This window comes from Aphanomyces invadans, assembly GCF_000520115.1.
Source record: "Aphanomyces invadans strain NJM9701 unplaced genomic scaffold supercont1.65, whole genome shotgun sequence".
Taxonomy (NCBI): domain Eukaryota; phylum Oomycota; class Saprolegniomycetes; order Saprolegniales; family Verrucalvaceae; genus Aphanomyces; species Aphanomyces invadans.
The window spans coordinates 180,620-200,110 of record NW_008580210.1 but is presented as its reverse complement, the minus strand read 5'-3'; the positions used below and the strand labels follow the sequence as shown (position 1 = coordinate 200,110).

At 55.9% G+C, this 19,491-nt stretch overlaps 12 protein-coding genes across 12 annotated transcripts; 6 read left to right on the top strand and 6 right to left on the bottom strand.

Moving 5' to 3' along the window:
* On the bottom strand, positions 1-2,756 carry H310_14289 (hypothetical protein; the record flags this gene model as incomplete). The annotated part of the gene is made up of 6 exons (XM_008882107.1): positions 1-727; positions 780-972; positions 1,023-1,134; positions 1,177-1,339; positions 1,824-2,022; positions 2,072-2,756. 6 exons carry the CDS (start codon positions 2,754-2,756, stop codon positions 448-450), a joined length of 1,632 nt encoding a protein of 543 aa, XP_008880329.1. The 3' UTR covers positions 1-447.
* Positions 2,757-3,042: 286 nt separating this feature from the next.
* On the top strand, positions 3,043-5,706 carry H310_14288 (hypothetical protein). The gene is made up of 3 exons (XM_008882106.1): positions 3,043-3,537; positions 3,588-3,998; positions 4,176-5,706. The coding sequence occupies exons 1-3, from the start codon at positions 3,061-3,063 to the stop codon at positions 5,580-5,582; spliced, it is 2,295 nt and encodes a 764-aa protein (XP_008880328.1). The 5' UTR covers positions 3,043-3,060; the 3' UTR covers positions 5,583-5,706.
* An 882-nt stretch (positions 5,707-6,588) lies between these two features.
* H310_14286 (hypothetical protein) lies at positions 6,589-9,161 on the bottom strand. Its single transcript, XM_008882104.1, has one exon. The coding sequence runs from the start codon at positions 8,566-8,568 to the stop codon at positions 7,966-7,968; it is 603 nt and encodes a 200-aa protein (XP_008880326.1). The 5' UTR covers positions 8,569-9,161; the 3' UTR covers positions 6,589-7,965.
* On the top strand, positions 6,589-9,161 carry H310_14287 (hypothetical protein). The gene has a single exon (XM_008882105.1). The coding sequence runs from the start codon at positions 6,605-6,607 to the stop codon at positions 7,550-7,552; it is 948 nt and encodes a 315-aa protein (XP_008880327.1). The 5' UTR covers positions 6,589-6,604; the 3' UTR covers positions 7,553-9,161.
* An 829-nt stretch (positions 9,162-9,990) lies between these two features.
* Positions 9,991-10,480, top strand: H310_14285 (hypothetical protein; the record flags this gene model as incomplete). Its single annotated transcript, XM_008882103.1, has 2 exons — positions 9,991-10,408; positions 10,461-10,480. The coding sequence occupies 2 exons, from the start codon at positions 9,991-9,993 to the stop codon at positions 10,478-10,480; spliced, it is 438 nt and encodes a 145-aa protein (XP_008880325.1).
* Positions 10,481-11,020: 540 nt separating this feature from the next.
* H310_14284 (hypothetical protein) lies at positions 11,021-13,143 on the bottom strand. The gene is made up of 4 exons (XM_008882102.1): positions 12,966-13,143; positions 12,769-12,925; positions 12,155-12,720; positions 11,021-12,097 (listed from the first exon to the last, which is right to left on the bottom strand). Exons 1-4 carry the CDS (start codon positions 13,124-13,126, stop codon positions 11,086-11,088), a joined length of 1,896 nt encoding a protein of 631 aa, XP_008880324.1. The 5' UTR covers positions 13,127-13,143; the 3' UTR covers positions 11,021-11,085.
* Positions 13,144-13,324: 181 nt separating this feature from the next.
* Positions 13,325-13,815, top strand: H310_14283 (hypothetical protein). Its single transcript, XM_008882101.1, has one exon. The coding sequence runs from the start codon at positions 13,367-13,369 to the stop codon at positions 13,727-13,729; it is 363 nt and encodes a 120-aa protein (XP_008880323.1). The 5' UTR covers positions 13,325-13,366; the 3' UTR covers positions 13,730-13,815.
* Positions 13,816-14,230: 415 nt separating this feature from the next.
* Positions 14,231-15,635, top strand: H310_14282 (serine/threonine protein kinase). Its single transcript, XM_008882100.1, has one exon. The coding sequence runs from the start codon at positions 14,264-14,266 to the stop codon at positions 15,584-15,586; it is 1,323 nt and encodes a 440-aa protein (XP_008880322.1). The 5' UTR covers positions 14,231-14,263; the 3' UTR covers positions 15,587-15,635.
* A 216-nt stretch (positions 15,636-15,851) lies between these two features.
* H310_14281 (hypothetical protein) lies at positions 15,852-16,694 on the bottom strand. Its single transcript, XM_008882099.1, has 2 exons — positions 16,147-16,694; positions 15,852-16,098 (listed from the first exon to the last, which is right to left on the bottom strand). The coding sequence occupies exons 1-2, from the start codon at positions 16,671-16,673 to the stop codon at positions 15,948-15,950; spliced, it is 678 nt and encodes a 225-aa protein (XP_008880321.1). The 5' UTR covers positions 16,674-16,694; the 3' UTR covers positions 15,852-15,947.
* A 394-nt stretch (positions 16,695-17,088) lies between these two features.
* H310_14280 (hypothetical protein) lies at positions 17,089-17,440 on the bottom strand (the record flags this gene model as incomplete). The annotated part of the gene is made up of 2 exons (XM_008882098.1): positions 17,089-17,222; positions 17,284-17,440. 2 exons carry the CDS (start codon positions 17,438-17,440, stop codon positions 17,089-17,091), a joined length of 291 nt encoding a protein of 96 aa, XP_008880320.1.
* Positions 17,441-17,769: 329 nt separating this feature from the next.
* H310_14279 (hypothetical protein) lies at positions 17,770-18,608 on the top strand (the record flags this gene model as incomplete). The annotated part of the gene is made up of 1 exon (XM_008882097.1): positions 17,770-18,608. The coding sequence occupies one exon, from the start codon at positions 17,770-17,772 to the stop codon at positions 18,547-18,549; it is 780 nt and encodes a 259-aa protein (XP_008880319.1). The 3' UTR covers positions 18,550-18,608.
* Positions 18,609-19,049: 441 nt separating this feature from the next.
* H310_14278 (hypothetical protein) lies at positions 19,050-19,474 on the bottom strand (the record flags this gene model as incomplete). The annotated part of the gene is made up of 2 exons (XM_008882096.1): positions 19,050-19,377; positions 19,440-19,474. 2 exons carry the CDS (start codon positions 19,472-19,474, stop codon positions 19,050-19,052), a joined length of 363 nt encoding a protein of 120 aa, XP_008880318.1.
* Positions 19,475-19,491: the final 17 nt, after the last annotated feature.

The window sequence follows — 19,491 nt, the reverse complement described above, 5'->3', positions numbered from 1 at the left end:
TACTTGCGGTGGAGAAGTTCCTTGAGCGTTTCCTCGCGTTTTGCCTTCATTCTCCTGTTCCAGCCTTCTTCGCTGCCGGGGGTGAGAAGCCGTGCCTGCAGTTCCTCTTCCGAGATGCTCTCGGCCATGTTGATCAGCGACCCGAGCACCGTGCGGATGTAATTTGGCGAATCTTTGTCTGGCCGGTCGTGCTTGAATTGCCACAGCCCCACGTCCGCGTTGAACGCAAACTCGAGGATGGCATGACCGGATGGCGACCGCTGGAGCACGCTCTGAATCTTCGCAGTGTCCTTCGGGTCAACGATTACGATCTGGTCGAGCTCGATCGGTTTGTTCTGCGGCCCCGAGCAGCTATACCGCACTGCGCCATCGCGCCACTCGGCCAGAAAATCAATCGTGATCAAGTCGCTCCACTTCCACTTGAGGTATTCTGCCATGTCGCGCGCATCAAGTTCCCGTTGGGATGATGCAGAGACCTGTACCTGGATGTGAAAAGCTCACGTACGGCGACTGACCCGGGCAAAATACAACGCCGTCTGTGAAATGCTCGCGCTTGTCGTCTGCGTACACGCGGACGCGGGTCTTGGCATGGTTGGCGAGCTTCATCGACTTGATGCTGTCAAAGAGGTGGCGGATTTCCTTCACGGGGGTCCATCGCTTGCGCAGGAGCGGGAGGACAGCGTCCATGTGGATCGCGTGGCTGCGAATGCCCTGAAGATACGGTCCTCTAATGGCATAAGTGTGCGTCAGCGCATCGTCATGGCACCGTTATCGCGTACTCGTCTGCCAAGAATTGAAACAGGACGTTCAGCCGATCGCGGAAAATCTTTTTCACACACGAATCCGCATGCAATGGCCCGATTGCAATCACGTCAAACGCCATGTAAATGAACCGCTGCTGCTTTTGATGGAGCACGTACTCGCCGTCGAGGACCGTGCCATCCGGCAACAACCACGATAGCGCTTCCAGACCTACACGCGGCATCGCATCAACGACAAGCGCGCGCGATGATTATGCCTACCTGGCGCCGTAAACGGCAAATTCGACCGATCGACGAGCACCACCCGTTGGTTTGCCGCCACGAGAAAGTAGCGCACGCCGTCTGTCTTTTCGGAACAAAAGTAATCGCGGTCCTAGCCCCATCGCTCAGCACAGCGTCAGCACCTTCCACCGACCCGGACGTTTGGAATGTGCCACCGAGCAAATCCGACCGGCATCGTGCCGGGAAACTTTTGCGGATTGTCAAAGTGCCGCTGGTACGCGTGCCGCAGCGCGTTGTCCGGGTCGACTGCGTCCCATGTCTGCCGGTACGCTTGCGACGCGGCCACCATAAAGTGCCTGCACCACCAAGAGCAACGTGAGAAACGGTACGTACAACAAACGCAAGTAAATCCGTTCAAAATCAGCCAATGAAGTAAATTGTGGAAAATCGTCCGAATTCCATCCGCCAATCCGAATTGATCCGATTTGTTCCGAATTGCGCCGTTGGCCAAGGAAAAAAGAGGTCAAAATTGCAGACAAACGGGGTACAGCGAAATTGCGAAAAATACTCCGGAGTAGAGGTCAAAGATGGAGACGTTGCTGGGGCAGATCCAAATTAAAAATCCTTTTGCGCTGGACCAGACATAATGGGTAGAGAAATTGCTTCAAAGTGACTGTAGGTCAGAAAAAACGACGGGGAAATTGGTGAGAATGCGGTGGGAATCCCTCCATCAACAGCAGACAAAGAGATTCACGACCACCTCGAGCAGACAAAGAGTAAACCACCGTATGGCTCGTATAAAAAAGTCGGACCAAGTTGCGGGCAAAGAGCGATACCCACCTCGACACAGTCGACCAGAGCACGCCGGCGCTGCCAATCGCACCTTTCCACGTCTGATCTTCTGGGAGGTTGAGCCAGTCCTTGACCATCGTTGGCTGCAGCTCGAGTTCGACTTCGTACGACATCACGACGTCGCCTTCGTGAACCTCCGTCAAGTCGACGCGAACATCCCGTCCCACCGCCGATTCTCGCTTCTTCCCTGCCGCAACACGTGCGCAACTCGCCTTCCCCATGGAAGCAACACGCACCTCGTCGGTGTTCGGGGGCGGGCAGCGACTCGAGAGAGACTGGCGTCGGCGCGAATTCGAGCGAGATCGCCACACGGCAGTCGTAGTCACAGTGTGGCAAAAAGATGTCGATGGTCCCGAGGCGCTGCTTGACTTGCTGGTATGGCGCCATGGTCTGTCCAGTGTTCAAATCGATCTCTTCCACGACACGCTTGCTCCCGGGAAAAGTCGACACGTTCTGGTGTTCGACGTGCTTGGCGTACGCGTCGGACATTGTGAGTTTCATGGCTTTGCGGTGAAACCCAAGGTAGTCTTCCTTCTTCACACCTGGGACGAACTTGGCGCCGTGCGACTTCATGTCGGCCTCTTGCAGAATGACGCACGCATCGCCGGGTGTAGATCCACTGAAGCGTTGACCTGTGGCGGACGACGTGATCTTACCAAGACGAAGTTCCACTTCAACTGTCGCGCCGTATCCTTGGCTGTCAATGGCTTCTCGCATCTCGAGCAGAAAGTTCGCGATCGCTCCATCCGGCGCTTGCGACGTATGCGTCGGGAGTTTGGGGCCGCGGGACCCACTGCCTTGGTTGTCGCCGAGCATTGCATGCACAGCCAGGTCGGACTTTCGAGCCTCGTCCATTGACTTGGTCTTCTTTCCCACCGCGCTGAGCATCGTGTTCAGCACATTCGCGCTTCGCTTCGCCATGTTCAAAGCCAAACTGGTGTGTGGTGTGGGATAGCGGCATCCCATTGGACAGAATTTCAGCCAATCAGATGATGTATTAAAACGAGGACGAAATTTGGCGTCTTTTGTGAACTCGGAATTTCGCTGAGGTAAACGGAGTCAAATTAGTGACATGTAAGAATACGTGCACTACTTTCGATCGTGATTTGTTAATACCCCGTTTATTGTGCATACAAAATCCTTGTGATAAAATAACCATTCGATGTGCAGCATAGAACTGCAGCGAGCACCATGTCGAACCAATAAAGTTGTCACAAGCTGAAGGATGCTGGGTCGAAGTGCGCAAGGGCTCAGGGCATCGTGCGCGGTGGCGTCCCGATGCATGTCGTCTGTGCAATTCAACGAAGATGCCAGAAGAAACAGCAGCGCCATTGAGAGAGCTGTCGCCGAAGCGACAGCGTTACTGAGGCAGCGATTGCACGATGCCGAGGTCGAGAATGCCCAGCTTCGATTGGCATTGAAGAATGCAACCATGCATCGGCCCGATCAACCGCCGAGCGTGGTGAAAGCAAAGACTCCTGCGGCGTCTGCCACGGTGAAACCACGTGCGTCGTTGGTGGAACACAAACCAGCAGGCCTTGATGCAACCGACTGCCTTCGACCTGTCCAAGAAGAGGCAGCAGGATTTCCCACCGAAGCCAAGATGAAGAGCGACCTGTACGGCGGCTCCACACCCGTTCAATTCTACTTTCGTCTGATCGAATGCACAAGAAAGTACATGCTGTCTCCCAAACTCCGAAAGGTTCGCGTCATTCGCGTCGTCCGTTCTTCTTCCTGTCGTGTACTCTGTAGACTCTGTCAACGATGCCGCTGCTGGAAATGTCGTGGACGTCCAAGGAAGCGCCAGCGATCCTGACGGCTCTGGTTTTGCTGGACCGTCTGAACGACGCCAAGGTGTTTGCGTCCCGGTACGGATCGGACTTGGCACTCCAGCACCGCTTCATGGCCCAAGCATCCCGCGTCAAGTGTCCCGACGTCGCTATTTCCATCCTCGCCAACGTGGCAGACGTCCACTCGGCCGACGCGATCGATGCTTATTTATACACCGGGGCGATCTCGGCTTGCAGCAACGGGCCCGCCGAGTTTGTCCCGATGGCGTTTGAATTGTTCGAGGACTTGATCCGCGCGCCCCACGTCGATGCCACTGCGCTCACGTACGCCGCTGTGCTCAGCGCGTGTTCGCGTCTGGACAAATGGGACTACGTACGTCTGCCATGGATGCTGTTGCTGCATTTTCGACAGTGTTGCTGCGTGATGGGCGTTTGGGATCGTTTTGTGCGATCATGTCGTGAGTTAGTTCATTGCTGCTGCCCTTGGATGCATGTTTGCTCGAATTTCGATGGACACGTACGTGGAGGCTGACGAGGTGTGTGTGTGCAGGCGATGCGCGTGCTGCGGATGATTCAAGCACTGCCGGATCGAGCGGACGTGATCGCGACCGTGATCCAAACAGTGGGGCTGGCCAACCATCACGAATTCGCGTTTCGGTTGTTCAAGTTTGCGTTGGACGCCCACCTGCCGCTGCCGGAGCGGGCCGTGCGGGTGGCGCTGTCGTCGTGCGCCAAAGTGTCGAATCGAGACAGCGCCGTCGACCGCCTGGACAAGTTGCTGCAGTCGGTGCTGTCACCGTCCGCTGCGACGCCGTCGTATTCGCTCAAGCTGTACAACGCGCTCATTGCCGCTTATGCCAACCTCGAGCCGGCCACGAGCTTTGACGTGTACGATGCGTTGCACGCACGCGGATTCGTTCCCGACATTTACACGTACAACAGCGTGCTGCTCGCTTGCGTCCGCGCCCGGGACATTCCCCGCGGCCTCGCACTCTTCCGCGCCATGCCGGTGCAATTCGACCTCGTCACGATCTGTACAATGCTGCAACTGTGTCGCCAGTCCAGCAACGACGTCGACGCGGCCGTGCAAATGGCCACGGACCTGTACTTTGACGGGCTGAATGCGTTTGGGCCGTCCATCACGCTCTACGAAGAGTATTTGGAGACCCTCGTCGAGCACGAGCGCGTCGAGATGGCCGTTCAGTTGTACGACAAGAATCGCCGACTCGCCGACTTTATGCGAACGTCCAAGTTGCTCAACCTGTTGCTTCGTGCAACCAAGCACGACGTTGCAACAGCTCAGCGCATCTTTGACGACTTTGCCAATCGCAACGTCCCGGTTGCGTCCGTGAGCTGGAACCACCTGATGGCGGCATACATCGCCGCCAACGACCTCGGCCGCGCCGAACAGGTCTTGATCAAGATGCAGCAGCTCCAGGTCGCAACTGTCTTTAGCTACCAGCTTCTCATGGCGGCGTACTACAACTCGAAGGAGTACACGCACTGCGCTCGCATATTCGACCAATTCGACGGCCTCCGGTTCCAGCGCATGCACTCGGGCATCCACGCGAAGCCGCAAAAAGTGCCCCAATCCGGCGTGGTCATTCTCGCGTCGCGAGCACTGTACGAACTCAAGGACTATCGTGCTGTTGTGGCCATGGCGCCGTCGTTCCATGCGCCGCGGCTGAGCCAGCTCACGGACGGGTGCAAGAAGGAGCTCGTTCGACAAGCCATTCTCGCCAGCGAACAACTCGACGACTGGCAATCGTGCGTTCAGTTGTACGGCGAGATGGTGCGTGCCGGCGTGTCCGACGTGAAGGCGTACGAGGCGACTGTGCGAGCCGTCGCCAAGGCTGGCGAGTTTGAGGCCGCCCTCGACGTGAACGGTGGCGACTGGTACCGCAATGACCGTCACGACAAGCACTCGAAAGGGTGGTTTGCGCCCCAAGACGACTGACAACGATATAGACTGTTAGATAGAGTGCCCTCGAACACATCGACGGCGTTGCCCTTGACACAGTGTTCGTTGTTGACATGATTCTCGCGCGATATCATGCAGGCGCTAAAAACCTGCGGGAAGACACCACCTTGATAGGGAGGTCCAAACCCCATACCGGGACTTCAGACAACCCGCCGATCCATCGTTCGTCGAACGAGGTGTTCAGTGTCCTTGGAGGAGGCGGGTAGTGAGTGTTTATCCAGTCGGGTTCGGCTCAAGGCACGCTTGATCCCGTGCGCCATGCCGAGAGGTTGCATGCTTCTTTATGGAATACTTGAAATTGCAAATATTAAATATTTCACGAATACCCAAAAACCACAACAATTACCCAGTTTTTGGAAACTTCCAAATTTGCAGAAATGGGAGCAAATCCCAAAAATTCCTCGAATTCATGTTACACATGTATTTCATGCACAAAGAGGTGTCGAATGCGACAAGCACCGTGGGGGTGCCAGGACGCCGACGTCGTCGAGCGGCATCTGGGCCGTGTGCTCTCCAAGGGCGTACCGTCAGCGTTCTCGACGATTCCCGATCGACGAAGGATCTGCCTTGCCTCGACAACGCGTCTGCCACGGTGACGTGACGCACACTCACACGGTGACAACATCATGTGCGACAGACGCGCGCGCGCGTGCGACCAGACAGAAGCCAGCCGCGAATCCATGCCTGGCGTCGCCTTGCCCGACGCTTCATGTGGTCATGGACCCGTCATGAAGCTGGACGATGGGACGCGCCGCCGCCGCGAAAAGAGAACGAAATTGACGTTGAAGTTGCACCGCATGCCCGCCACGCGTTTACAAACTTCGACGTAGCAGTTGCCGATTGTACCCAATCAGCGATGGCATGCATTGGAACAGCCAATCCCAATTCATCATGGAGGAATTTTAGCCAATCGTATCGAACGTGCCTGTCCCCGATCACTTCAACGTGACTGAGACGCCACGTCCGCCATCTTCAGAATTGACGACGACGACGCCGCCATGAGTTACATGACGAGTGCGACGCTGCCGCGGCCGTCGGCCCCACTGCCCGCCCTGCGAGTGACCGTACCCATCATGAAGGCACAGGACGGCACACCGCTCTTTGCGCTAAAGACGAAAAAGCACACGACGGCACTGCCGACCAACCCCGACATCGGGTCGCTCTATTCGATGCTCCCGCCGTCGCAGCAACGATACGGACTCAAGAAAACCGCGGGCGGCGGGTTGTCACGCGTCAAGGAGAAAGACACACGCAGCAAGGCGCGTCCAGGGTTTCGCAAAGGCAAGTGGACCGACGAAGAATCCAAGTTTGCCGAGCAAATGGCGTACTATTTCAAGGAAGGACTGCTTCCCCTTGAGAAAGGAACGATGCTGCGCATGTACCTCGCGGAAAAACTCAACTGCGAACCCATGCGCATCACGAAAAAGTTTACTGGCGACGAATGCATCGGGAAACAGATCTTCCGCCCCATGCCGCCGTCCCCGCTCGTCGATCAACGCATTCAAGACGCGCTCAAGGAACTCGAAGTGCTCGAGAAAGCCTTCCTGGACCGGATTGAAGAAATGCCCATGTACTGCATGAGCACGAAGCGGAGCATGACTCCCGACAAGCAGCTCAAGCGGTCCAAGAAAACCGTGCCGTCTCCAAATGTTGATGTCCCTGCTGCATCCGATGTTGCGCGGCGCGACCACACTCACGACGCCGCGAGCCTCCTACTCGGGTTCTTCCACCAAACCCACGTCACAGTGTCGAGCGATGACAGTGCCGCGATAGAAGCGTCGCGATCGCCGCCACCACCCCACGACCTTCCGTCGCTCTCGCCCAAGGACGACGTTGTTGTGTACCGGTCCAAGCGCAAGTTTTCCATCTCGCATTGCGTGAGCGAGTACGAGTCGTACATGCAGCGCCCGCGGATAGATTCGTTCAGCTTAGTCTCGTCCAATTAGATCATCAACGTCACCCTTTCAGATTGTCTTCGCCCGCGCTTCCATCGTGACATGGCCCGCGCAACGCTGGAAGAGACGCAGCGTTGCCTCGGGTGCCGCCATTGTTCCGACACACATTTGGCCGGTCCAGTTGAGTACACTTGTACACATGCAAGCCGTTGTTCGACCAGCATCGCCGGCCAAGAAGCTCGCTATGGTGCAGCTTGAAGACTGTCGACCTCTGCAAAACTCGGTCTCCGAGCAAGCCAACAATTGCATGGACCAAGGGATGAGTGGTCGAGAGAGGCTGGGCCGCCGCGACGACTCGATACGCGGGCAATTCCGCGGCAAACATCGCGATTCGCACCATGCGTGTCCATTTGGACGTAGCGGCCAGTGGAGATTCAAGTTTCCGACAGAAGACAGATGCTGGTCTATTCAAGGGTTGACGCTTGAAACGCCGTGACAGGGACAAATTGCGTTTCGACCCCAGCAAAGCGTCCGTTGATTCGCCTTCGTTTGGCTGCAACTTGCTGTCTCGATTCAAACACGACTTTGGAGGTCGCACCGCGATTCCGCTTCTTCTCTTTCCATCGACCCACTCGGTCCTCGCGTGAGAGGTGCTTCACGGCGATGGGTGGCCCGCACACAAAGCTCCCGACCAAAGGGGGGCGATAACTTGTATATGTGGGCAATCGACTCAGTTGTGGAATGCGACTGTCAATCGTCAACCCAATAGGAGGCTTCTGGACCCGACAGTCGAGGACGGACGCAGCCTTCACAGCAGACACTGCTTTCTCAAACACACTTGACAGCATGTCGACGGCAGCGGCATCCTCGGCATCCTTCGCATCTTGAACAAAAGAATCGAACATCAACGCAACTTCGTCCACAGCTTGAACATCCGCTGTCGCGGCGGCTTCATTCAACGAGTCAAAGAGGTCCGCAATTTCATCAACAAGTCCAGCGGCATCCGCTGAGGCTTCAATCTCTTGTTCCAGGACAAAGTCGTCACTGCCTTCCAACATGTCAAACATCTCCGTGATGCCATCAACCACAACCGCGTCGTCGTCGTCGTCGTCCGCATCGATCACTTCAAAGTCTTCACAATTCTTAAACCATTCACTCACTTCGTTCACCACACACGCGTCGTTGGTCGTTTGTTCTTGTTCAATAATCGAGAACAACGCACTCAAGTCGTCGACGTTCGCAGTGTCTTCTTGTTCCTCTTCCCGATTCCGTGTCTTCCAATTCGAGGCATTTTTATCATACTGGGGCGCCTCGTCCAGCCCAGCACTCAAATAATTTAGTGCATCATCGAATTGCCAGCCCAACGTTGGTGGTAGTCCTTGGAGGGTTCGACGAGCGGCACAGTTCGGAAAAAATTCGGTTCCGCATGGAAGTTCTCGATCGTGGTAGCAACTCGGGTCGTCATTGTCTTGAAATTGAGCAAAGTTGACCTGGCAGGTGCTAAAAATGAGTTACGCTTGGAGCGACGGGACGGAGGAAGCGGCTAGTGTGCAGGACTGGGACTATGTCGCGTGCTATCAATCCTGCGCCGCGAGATAAGGAAGGAGCAGAGAAGGGACGGGAGGCGGCCGGGGGACACGCGCACTTCTCTGGACCAAGGAAATTCGAAAGTGAGAACACATAGCCCATACAGCGATCAACATTCCTCGCACCGAGCTCACTTCGAACTTGCTATTTGTATGGATGAATGACCTTCACTCAAGCTCCAACGTAATGACCAATCAAAGCTGTCACCCAACCATTGTGATACCGAACGTCGCCCCCCCCACCGCCGTTAACGAGACATGCAATCCTCTTCTGTCCATTTGGCGGCATCCGTGTGTCGCTCGCCGGGACCATCTATTGGTGATGTAATCCGCATTGTTGGCGAACTGAACCATCGAGGATTGTGCAGGGCCCTTGCAATGTTGGGGTACATTGGACGAGTGTACGGTCGACAGCCCACCACCACAACAAGCTAGAAGTATTAAAAGTTCCCGTACAACAATGTACTTTGTATGAGTAATGCCGTCCATTTTATTTCTATTCGCTGGTCATGATATCAGTGCGAGATGGCTGGCGCCTGCTCCCATCGCTGGTGGGGCTCCGGGGCGGGCTATACAAGTCGAGTATACTCTCCGTTTGGGGCAGAGGGGTTTGTAGTAGCCCGTTAAGCTAAGTCACAGTCAACGTCCATTGCTCAAGCCGACAAATCATGATATGCAGCACATGAGTGGTGGTGTGGGTAATCCCTGGGTTGAAATAAAAAACGTTTTACGTTCAGAACGTCTTCGTGGCACGTGTAATTGGAGATTTGTTGAAGTGTATTTTAAAATTATGCCCTCTTGTATTGAAATATTCGCATTATTTTTGTGTATTTTATATCATTTTGACACGTGATTTTATAGTACAGGAGTTTCCTCAGTGTTGGATTTCGCCTGGCGGTGGAGATGGCGACCGCGGCGGACGCACTCGTATGGAACGTGCCGCCAAGCCCCCACGGCATCATGAAGATCAACCTCGTGTATGAAATCTTCGACAACGATGCGGCAAATGTGGATGACGTCAGCGCTCTCTTTACAACGTTGGAGCAATCCCATCGTTTGAACGAGTCGCGGAAACGCCCCCGTTCTCCCACTTCAAGTCGAGTCGACGCCGACAGCCACCACGTGGACGAAGTGTCAGCCGTGTTCACCAAACTCGAAGATGCATACAATGACTCCATTCCTCGTGCCAAACGGACGCGAACAAACGAGACGAGCGGGAAATACAGCTTGGCCGTCGACGACTGGGAGGCGAAAGATAGCGACGAATCCACCGACATGCGTGGGCTTAAGAATGACAACATACTCGCTTTCAATGGAGACAGTCCGTTGGAGCAACTCATCCATCCCGTTGTTGTCGTCTTCGTTCTCCTCAGCCCATTTTGCTCCATTTTGACGAGATCTTGTCGTTGCGCGCTCTCAGTGATTCCACCCCGTCTGCAATCGGCATTTTTGTAGTGGCAGTGCACGATCCGACATGCAGCTCCTCCTCGATCCTTTCACTTGAGCATTCCCACCAAACGAAGCTGCATCGTATGCAATCAAACATGCTTCGTCCGATTTTGCCAGGGAGTCCAGGTCCAAGCTCGACACTTGCAAGTTTGGTCGGTCTCCCATGCTGCACTGGGCAGAATACGCTAGTCGCATCTCGTCGTGCGACTCGACGACGCTCGTCCATCCTGTCATGATCAAGAGGCCGCGACCCTTTCATGATCATGACCAGCGTTTCCTTCAACGCCATCTCTCCGTCGTCGTCCCTGCGAGTAGACATTTGAGACGAGCGGCATCGTCCGTGGGAAGCGCCAATGCACACGTCATGACCGACGCATGCTGGCGTGGGTTGCCGCGATCGCTCAAGCGTCAGCGAACTCTAGACGACGTCGATGAGATCCGGCGACCGATATGACCGTCGCACACAGCGTCCTGGGCGATCGAATGGACATATCGCATGGATGCAATTTGACCTCACGGCGGGGAAGCATCACATTCCTTTAGCCGTGGCTATGCACGATCGCCATCATTTTCACATCTGGCTTCTGCCGCGAGCCATCGCGCGCGCGCCGCTTCCATTTGCGCGTCCAAATCGCCGTCAGTGTCAAGGGCAAACGACGAACTTTGCACACTCTCGTCGTCATCATCGCTGCATCTGCTGCTCGGTGCGTCATGGTACATTGCTTTGGCAGCGGCAAGACGCATGTCGAGGTCCATGTTGGCGCTGCCTGCAAAGCTAACGTTTTTTCGGGGAAAAAGCGCGGGTGGCGCCGGTTTGTCGTGGTGTTGTTCAAAGACGGACTTGGCTGCCGCCAGGCGCGCGTCGAGGTCCACCGCACTTCGAGACGACGCCGCCGCCGTGGCTGGCAGGTCTCGGTGGAGCCGCTCCATGGCCTTGTTCAGCCGCTCGTCGACGTCCATGAGGTGATTCCCGCCACCAAACGACGTCTGATCGTCGTCCGTGCCACTTGTCTGCACGAACGACGCTTGATTCTCCCGACGGTATTCGACCAGCATCTGATTGAGTTTCTTCGAGTCCAAAATCGACTTGTTCAAGCTGCCGTCCCGAGTTGCGGGCAGAATCGACCGCTCCAACGTGGACATGAAGGTGCTCATTTGCCGCGAACTCACGTCGTACCCTTCGTCCTGGAGCTGCTCCCGCACGTACCCGAGCAGCATGTGCGTGTATGCTTCCATGGCTCGCTCCTGCTCGAGGCGCCGGACAGTGTCGGGGGGTACGCTGAGCGCGGTCTCGCACGTCGAATCGTAGGCGGATTTGCACAAGTCGTCCGTCGGGTGAAACATTGCGTTCGAGAACGGATTCAACTTGAACGGCGCCATCCGTGAGCTCATGTCATACGCAAGATGATGATGGGTGTCGTCGCGCGGCGGTGCGAGTGGTTGCGATGGCACGGCGTTCGTCGGGGTGGATCGCCGCTGCGACGACCCGGACGACATGGTCGCCGACGGTGGAATGTCGCCCGATGCAGGAAAATAATGGTGCGTTGCCGATGACGCGGCCCTACGTCGTGAGCGCGCGCGGCAATGAAACGTGGGTCGGCGGCGGTGGCATGGCTACCTGGAAGTCGGCGATGCCGTGCCGATGACGCCAGAGGACTGGACGCCTTCACCATGGCTGCTGTAGTTTGGCTCGATTTTCGCCTGGGCTGGCGCGTTGCCCGCCGAAGACGACGGACGAAGCAGCCCCAGGGCCGACAACACAACACCAAACGTCGACCAGTGCAGATGATGAAGCGCGCAGGAAGAGTAGATGGTCGCTTGGAGAAACGCAGACTCCGGTGCGACGACTGCATTCAGCGCGTCCCATAGCAGCACGACAAAGGACAGCCCCAGGTACAGCGTCTGCACCACTTCGACGAAGAAGCCGGCACTGCCGTGAGTGATCACGTTCATGAGGACGGACGGCATGAGTGCGAGAAATACGACGACACCGAGTAGAATTTGCAAGTAGAAAAACGCGAAGCGCTGCATGTTGTCCGGGATCCAGCAGAACGACATGGGTTCGTCGAGGCCGAATCGATTCTTCGAGAGCGCGATGGACAACAAGATGCTTGGCACGGCAAACACCAAATACGACGGTATGCACTCGACCAAGTGTGACGGAGGAAGGTTGCGCACGACCATCTACATGCAAAACATGTTGAGCACAGTCGATGAATTGGATGTGTGTACCAAGTGCAAGGCGACAGTGTTAAACACCCACTGCCAGATCATAGCGGTAGCCGCGGTCTGGAAGAGGAGTCCTTTGACGCGGCAGAAAGAAACTTCTTCTTCTTCCTCGACCGATGAGTTTAATAGCATCGCGAGCGATACGATTCCAGCCAACGCACTACGTTTTCTGTCAGCACCACTACGATGGACACGATTACCATGAATGGGTCATGATTGGCGTCGTGGCAGCGGAGCTTTGGCGATGCTTCCACGCACGATAGAGCGTTACGATCGCACTCAGTACCAATGACGCGGAGCTGAGCACCCTCGTCGGTGTCTGCACGTCTGCCGCGCATTGCTGCCGTGCGTCGTTGCGCATGTTGTGCTTGCTGTCGTATGATCCGAATAAACTTCCGGTTGATGCGTATATTTCACATCCATCAAAACGTTCAAAAATGCGCTCGAACCGAATGATATATTGATCGAAGCATTTTTCATTAGAAAAATGTATTTGGCAAGTCAAGAAAATAGAAAAAAAAAGCAGAGAAAACAGTAAAAAATAGCAAAAGTTGGCACGCACGGTGTGACATTTGGATTCACGCACGCTCGAACCAGGGTCATGAACTTGGCCGTTCGCGACCTCCGATCGTTCGTTCCAGCCGCGAACTTTGAGCAGTCCAAGGCGTTCTACGCGGCCCTGGGCTTCGAGTGCACGTGGTCTTCCGACTCACTCGCGGTGTTCACGTACGGGCCACTGTCGTTCTACCTCCAAGCGTTCAATGACCAGCCCTTTATCGACAACTACATGATGTATCTGAGCGTCGACAACGTGGCGGACTGGTTCACGCACACAAAGGCTGTCACAGACACGTTCAAGACTCGCCTTGGGGAACTCGAGGACCAGCCATGGGGCCAGCGAGACTTCACGTTTCAGGACCCGTGCGGCGTGTGCTGGCGCGTCGCCGAACAGCGGGGTGGATGAGTTTAACGCGTTTAACGTACCATTCTTGGAACGATATGCACATTGCGCTCAAAATATACATACAAATATGCATATGACATGTCGACAAATTATCGTTCAACGCGGTCGTCGCAGCTATGTGGTTGCGTTGACAGAACCGTGGGGGATTTTCCTATTGGTGACACCCTCCTTTCGTTCACCTACATACACATATTATTGTGGGTGCCGCCCATCCAACCCGCCTTGTCGACATTCCAAATCTACGTTTATGCGCACTGCTGGCATTTCTACGACCCACTTGTTGCAAACTCATGCTGGCCTTCCGTCGCCGAACAAAGCCAAACATGATGAGGTCGCGTGTACGAAGGGGACTTTTTCCCCCACATTTGGGGCCAGCTACCAATTTGGACTTCCTCACGTACCGAAAACGAGGCAATTTCCCCTCGCCTATCCGCATAATCATCCGGATAACGTGCGGTGCCCAGCAGTGTGCATTACTCGCAAGTACTGTACGTGTGATGCGTCCGTCGCCGTCAGTCGACGTCTTCACTCGCCATGGGCCACTGCACTTCGAAGCAGCAACCGGCCGTGGAGCCCGCGCTTCCGCCCACCGCCTCGATTCGCCCTGCCGATGCTGCGCTTAACGACCAAGCACCAGCTCCAGAGGTGCGGCGCTCGTCCAACGTTCTCGTGGATGTTGTCTTGTCCGATCAGGACGACGCACCGATCAGCAGCGGCAGAGATAGCAGCGCAACGTCTGGTGCGAATGCAGCGATGGATAGCGACGAATGCGCTGAGCCGGAACGCGAAATGTCCCCCACGGCATCGCTCAAGAAGATGCCGTCCACACGCCGCGTGCGGCGCGAACCGTCCATGAACCGACCCGTCCGCAGTTCGAATGTCCGCCGCATGTTCGGCCAGCTCAAAAACTTCCAGCGAGAAGTTCATGACGTTTTCGACAATTCCCCCGACAAGTTTGTCACGTTCCACTCGTACGAGTACGACGACCTTCGGCCGTACGAAGCAGACCACTGGATCGAAGCCGACGACATCACGGTCGACGCGCAGCTTCCATCTTCGTCCATGATCGCCGAACGCGGACGGCTGCGCGACGGGCGAACGGTGTTCCTTCGCCGGTTGAACAAGAATGCGTCGTCATACAAGCTGAGTCGGAGTCGCCGGCTCCTGGTCGCTGAAGTCCGGCTCACCTCTCGGTTGACGCACCCAAACATCGTGCAGTTTGTCGGGTTCAACATCACGAGCGCGACGGGCCTCGTGTGTATCAGCGAATATGTCGATGGCCACTCGCTTCAGACCGCGCTGGCTGTGCCGTCGACGGCCGCGTCGATGACGTGGCGAGGGCTGAGCATGCGCTACAGCGTGCAGCTGTGCTCGGCGCTAGTGTACATGCACTCGCTGCAAGTCGTCCATGGCAATCTCAAATCGGACCACTTGTACATCAACACCAAGCAGCACGAGCTCAAAGTGTCGGGGTTTGGCTTTAGTTTGCAAAGCTCAACCACACACAAGAGCCAGAACGTTTGGAACGCGCCCGAGGTCCTGCAAGGGCTTCCGATGACGCAGAAAGTCGATATCTACAGCATGGGTGTGGTCTTGATGGAGATGGACACCCGCCGCGCGCCGTTTGCGGACGAGCAAGCGTCGATGAAGATCCACGACCTCCTCCTGCGCATCACGACCGGGTCGATTCGACCGACCTTATCGCGCGACTGCCCCGACCAGCTACGCCATATCATTCAAGCATGCATTCAATACCCGCCGGAGAACCGCCCGACCGCCGAGTGGGTGCTCCTCGAGCTCCAGCAAGCCCAAATAGAGCTCGACGACGCCCCCGCTCCAACCGATGGTGTGCAGTAGTCCAAGTCGTTGTGTGTGTGTTTGTTTGGAATCGAAGCACTGTTATTCAGGTCGTGTTGAAGAGTGCCCGTCGTGCTAGCGCAGTCGGAGCTGGCGACTCTGTCATTTAACAAACGTGGCTCGTTGAGCCGCTTCGTGCTCGCTGTGCTACCAGTGGCGCCTTCAGTCAGTGGACGGCCCCCCGCCCCGTGCGCTGGCCAGGCAGCGACGAAGCGTCCACGATTTGCGACTCGTTCCGCTCGACGGAGGGGACGACGACGTGGGGCTCCCCTCTCGGAGGGGCGACTACAGTGGTTGCTACCAGCCGCGCATCGTGTGTGGTGCGTGCAAAGCTTGGAGCGAGCGAGCTCTTGAAGTGGGTTTATCTCGGCATGGCGTTGGCCAGCACAACTTGCTTTGCTCTGGACCAGTCGGCCACGGACGCAAGGCCGATGACGATGGCATGGTTTCGATTGTGGGGATCGTAGTCCGGTCCAAACTGTGCCAGGGGGTGGGCAATCTTGAAGCGAAGTCTACTCCATGATCATGATCATGATCAGTGGAATGCGCGTACGACGTACGTGAGCGCGCGCTTGCAAAACACGACGCCGGTCATGTCCCGGTAGTACATGTGCATCGCAATGTCTCGCGCGCCATGTACAAACTGGTAGCGGCACTCGGTCGTTGAAAACGTCGCGGGGGAAGGAAATTTGCACTCGAGCCGGCCCACAACCAGGCTCAGCGTTGGCACGGTGAACGCCGCCGTGGCAACGCATTGTTTTGTCAGCGACTGAACGACCGAGTGCGCCTCGAGGCGAATCGTAGCCAGTTGGTCCGACAACGATGGCCGGGTCGGTCGTGGCACTACTTGGGGACGGGGCTGTACCTTTCTCGCTGGCTGTGTGATCACGATGGCTGTGCTCTGCGTTGACGGTGCGGATGGCGGCGTTGCGGGGCTGTCGAAGGAGGAGGGCGGTGTGGCTGCGGGATCTGCAAACAATCGAGGCGACGCGGGGGCTTCCGCACATGGTGCAGGGCCACACTTGCGCCGACTCGACTGCGAATAGTACGACGGAAGCGTGTCCTTGAACCGAGCAGGGCGGGCCATCGCGACGGTCGGAGAGTTGGCTAAATTTAGTTGTACGAGTGGTTCGCCCACCACAGCACTCCTCGTTCTAGTCGGTGGTCCTGTTTTCCACGAAATGCCAGCAAACGGTTCTGTCGACTCGATGGGACGTACGCGCTTACGCTGGGCGGGCTCCGCTGATGCCTGCAAGACATACACCACCACCCCATGCATTTGATGTGAGTTATATTTTGTATGACCTACGGAGGGTCTCCAAGTACTGCGATCCCTATCCCAAGCGAACACATCGTGAGCCACCCACGCCTCAGACCACCCCCGCTGTCGTCTTCCATCCAGGCTCCCTCCGTGGACGTGAGCGGACGAGGTAGACAAAGGCGAAGCACGGGCTAATATGCCTGTACAAACTTGCTCAACGTAATTGGGAACGTGGTGAAGTCTAGAGCTTTGGCAGGACGCAGCCCTGGGTCGTCGTGAGCTTTTGGCACACAGCTGGGACGGGGGCAACGCACTGTCTCGACGTCGCATTGTACGAACTCAACGTAGGCACGCACTCTGCGACGGCGACGGCCCCTGCGCCAGGACAGAGGACGGGGCGCCATGGCCGCTGCAGACAGCGCCTGCGATGCAGTACGTGGCGTCTCGTTCGCCGCTAACTCGGTCGCAAAAGACAATGTCTTCGGGCGAAGGATTGTGGTCGTGTGTCGATGCCTCGCCCGACGAAAGTGCGTCGGGCGGTCAGTGGACACGGCGGCGTCAGCGACAACGGGACGTTTATCGTTGGACGACATGTCGATATGGTAGGTGGCGACAAGGCGGTGGCGACGTCATGACAAGGTAGGTACTTGAAGGGGAGTTTCGTGCCAGGGCGCTCCACGAAAAAGGAACGTGTCGCAATTGTCCTGAGCCCCAATTGACCAAGTCGATGGCTTTCATTGCTCTAAAGGTGCAATCGAAAGATACATTGAAGAAACCTTTTCCAAGATGAAATAGGTTCGTCTATGCTGGGACGAATGTGGAGGTGGCGAGGACATCATGTCTCACACGCATGGGGTCGTTTGGAAATCTCGCCGCCACCCCTTTCGAGGCGTTGTGCTGCCATTGTGCAATTCACGTCGACATGACCGCGCTCGTCGCCCTCGCTGCCCTCTCCGCATTTGCCGCCGCCCGACCCGAAATCGTCGGCGGCACCGAAGTCCCCGTGGGCCAATTCAAGTACGTGGCGAGTCTCCGTAAGACCGAGTCCGGTCCAACCTTGTGCGGAGGGACCTTGATTGCCCCCACGAAAATCCTCACCGCCGCTTCTTGCGTCGACACGTCGACCAACTACGCGTCGATCGGATCGCACTTTTCGAGAGGCGACAAGGACGGCGAACGCATCAAGATCGTAAATAGAATCGTGCACCCCAAGTTCAACAAAACGACGCTCGACAACGACTTTGCCATCCTTGATTTGGCATCCAAATCCAAGGTCGACCCCATCGCGCTCAGCTGGGACGCGATTGAACCCGGCACCATGTCGTGGGTACTTGGCTTCGGCTGGCCCTCGTTTAGCGAGGACTTCCTCGAAGGTGTCGAAGTTCTCGGGGAGAATTCTCCCGTCCTCTTGAGAGCTGCGTTCAATACCTGGTCCAACGGCGAGTGCCAAAACGCGGTGGGAGACGAAGCCAAAATCTCAGAGTCCAGAATGTGCGCCGCTGCTGCCGGCAAGAGCCCGTGTTATGGCGACACTGGCGGACCGTTGATCATCAACCGCGGCGGTGTCGAGTACGTCGCCGGTGTGACGAGCTGGGACTCTGTTTGCGATTCAAAGTACCCTAGTGTGTACTCGCGCGTGTCGGTCGCCCGCGAGTTCATCCAACCCCACTTGGCTGTCGCCGCCACCCAGCCAGAAAACTAAGTTAGTACGAGGTTTCATACAACTCGGTGAACTTGTCAATAAAGTGGCTGCACCTCTCACGCTTGTTCTGTTCATTCACGCGTGTCGTCTGGTCGAAGCAGACGACATCGTAGACGTCGCTTCTTTTGATTGCCGTAATTCCGCTTCACTAGGTACTCATCATGGAACTAAACGCTTGCAATCATACCTGTTCGTTCCTCCTTTGCTTGATAAGCGCAGTAGATATCTCTAACCGTGACAGAATCAGCGATTTAGACGATCACTAGAGCATCAATGCTTTCGCTCGATGTAAACTGAGTGATTATTATTGCGAAAATGCCGACATCTTAACGAAACATCTGCTGAACATGACACAATTACACAATGTTCATTCATGTACGCAATGAATATTTCTTTCGATTCTTGTTACTCGAGTGAACAATACCACTCTGGCAATAATTGCAGGCGAATATTCAAGGCCATACAAAATACAAGTATGAAGAATCTGTATTTAAAAAGAATTAGACCGCAATGAGGTTGACAAGCTCACTCAATTCGTCCAGACGGCTCTCTTCTTCAATTCGCCGGTCCAACTGCTCCAACGTAGCCATGTCGTCATCTTTGTCTTTACTTCGAGGGATCTTGTAACTATTGTCACCATTCGCTTTGACGACGGCTTGCATGGCGCGCTGCAGGGTACAGAACGACTTTCCCAACGTTTTCGGAGACAAGTCGTGGTAGGACTTCTCCACAGCATGCACCAGGTCATCGATCGTCTGGCATTCCATGGTCTGTTGCAACGCTTGAATTGAGTTGAAAAGGCTCAAATCTAACACACTTAGATCTGGGCTTTGTGCAGGTTGGTTTCGGAATTGGATTGAAAACGATGGGTTCTGAGCAGCCTGATTCACTGCAGGGTCATCGGCGGCAACGTGGACACGAGCATTGTCCTGTTGCAGATAG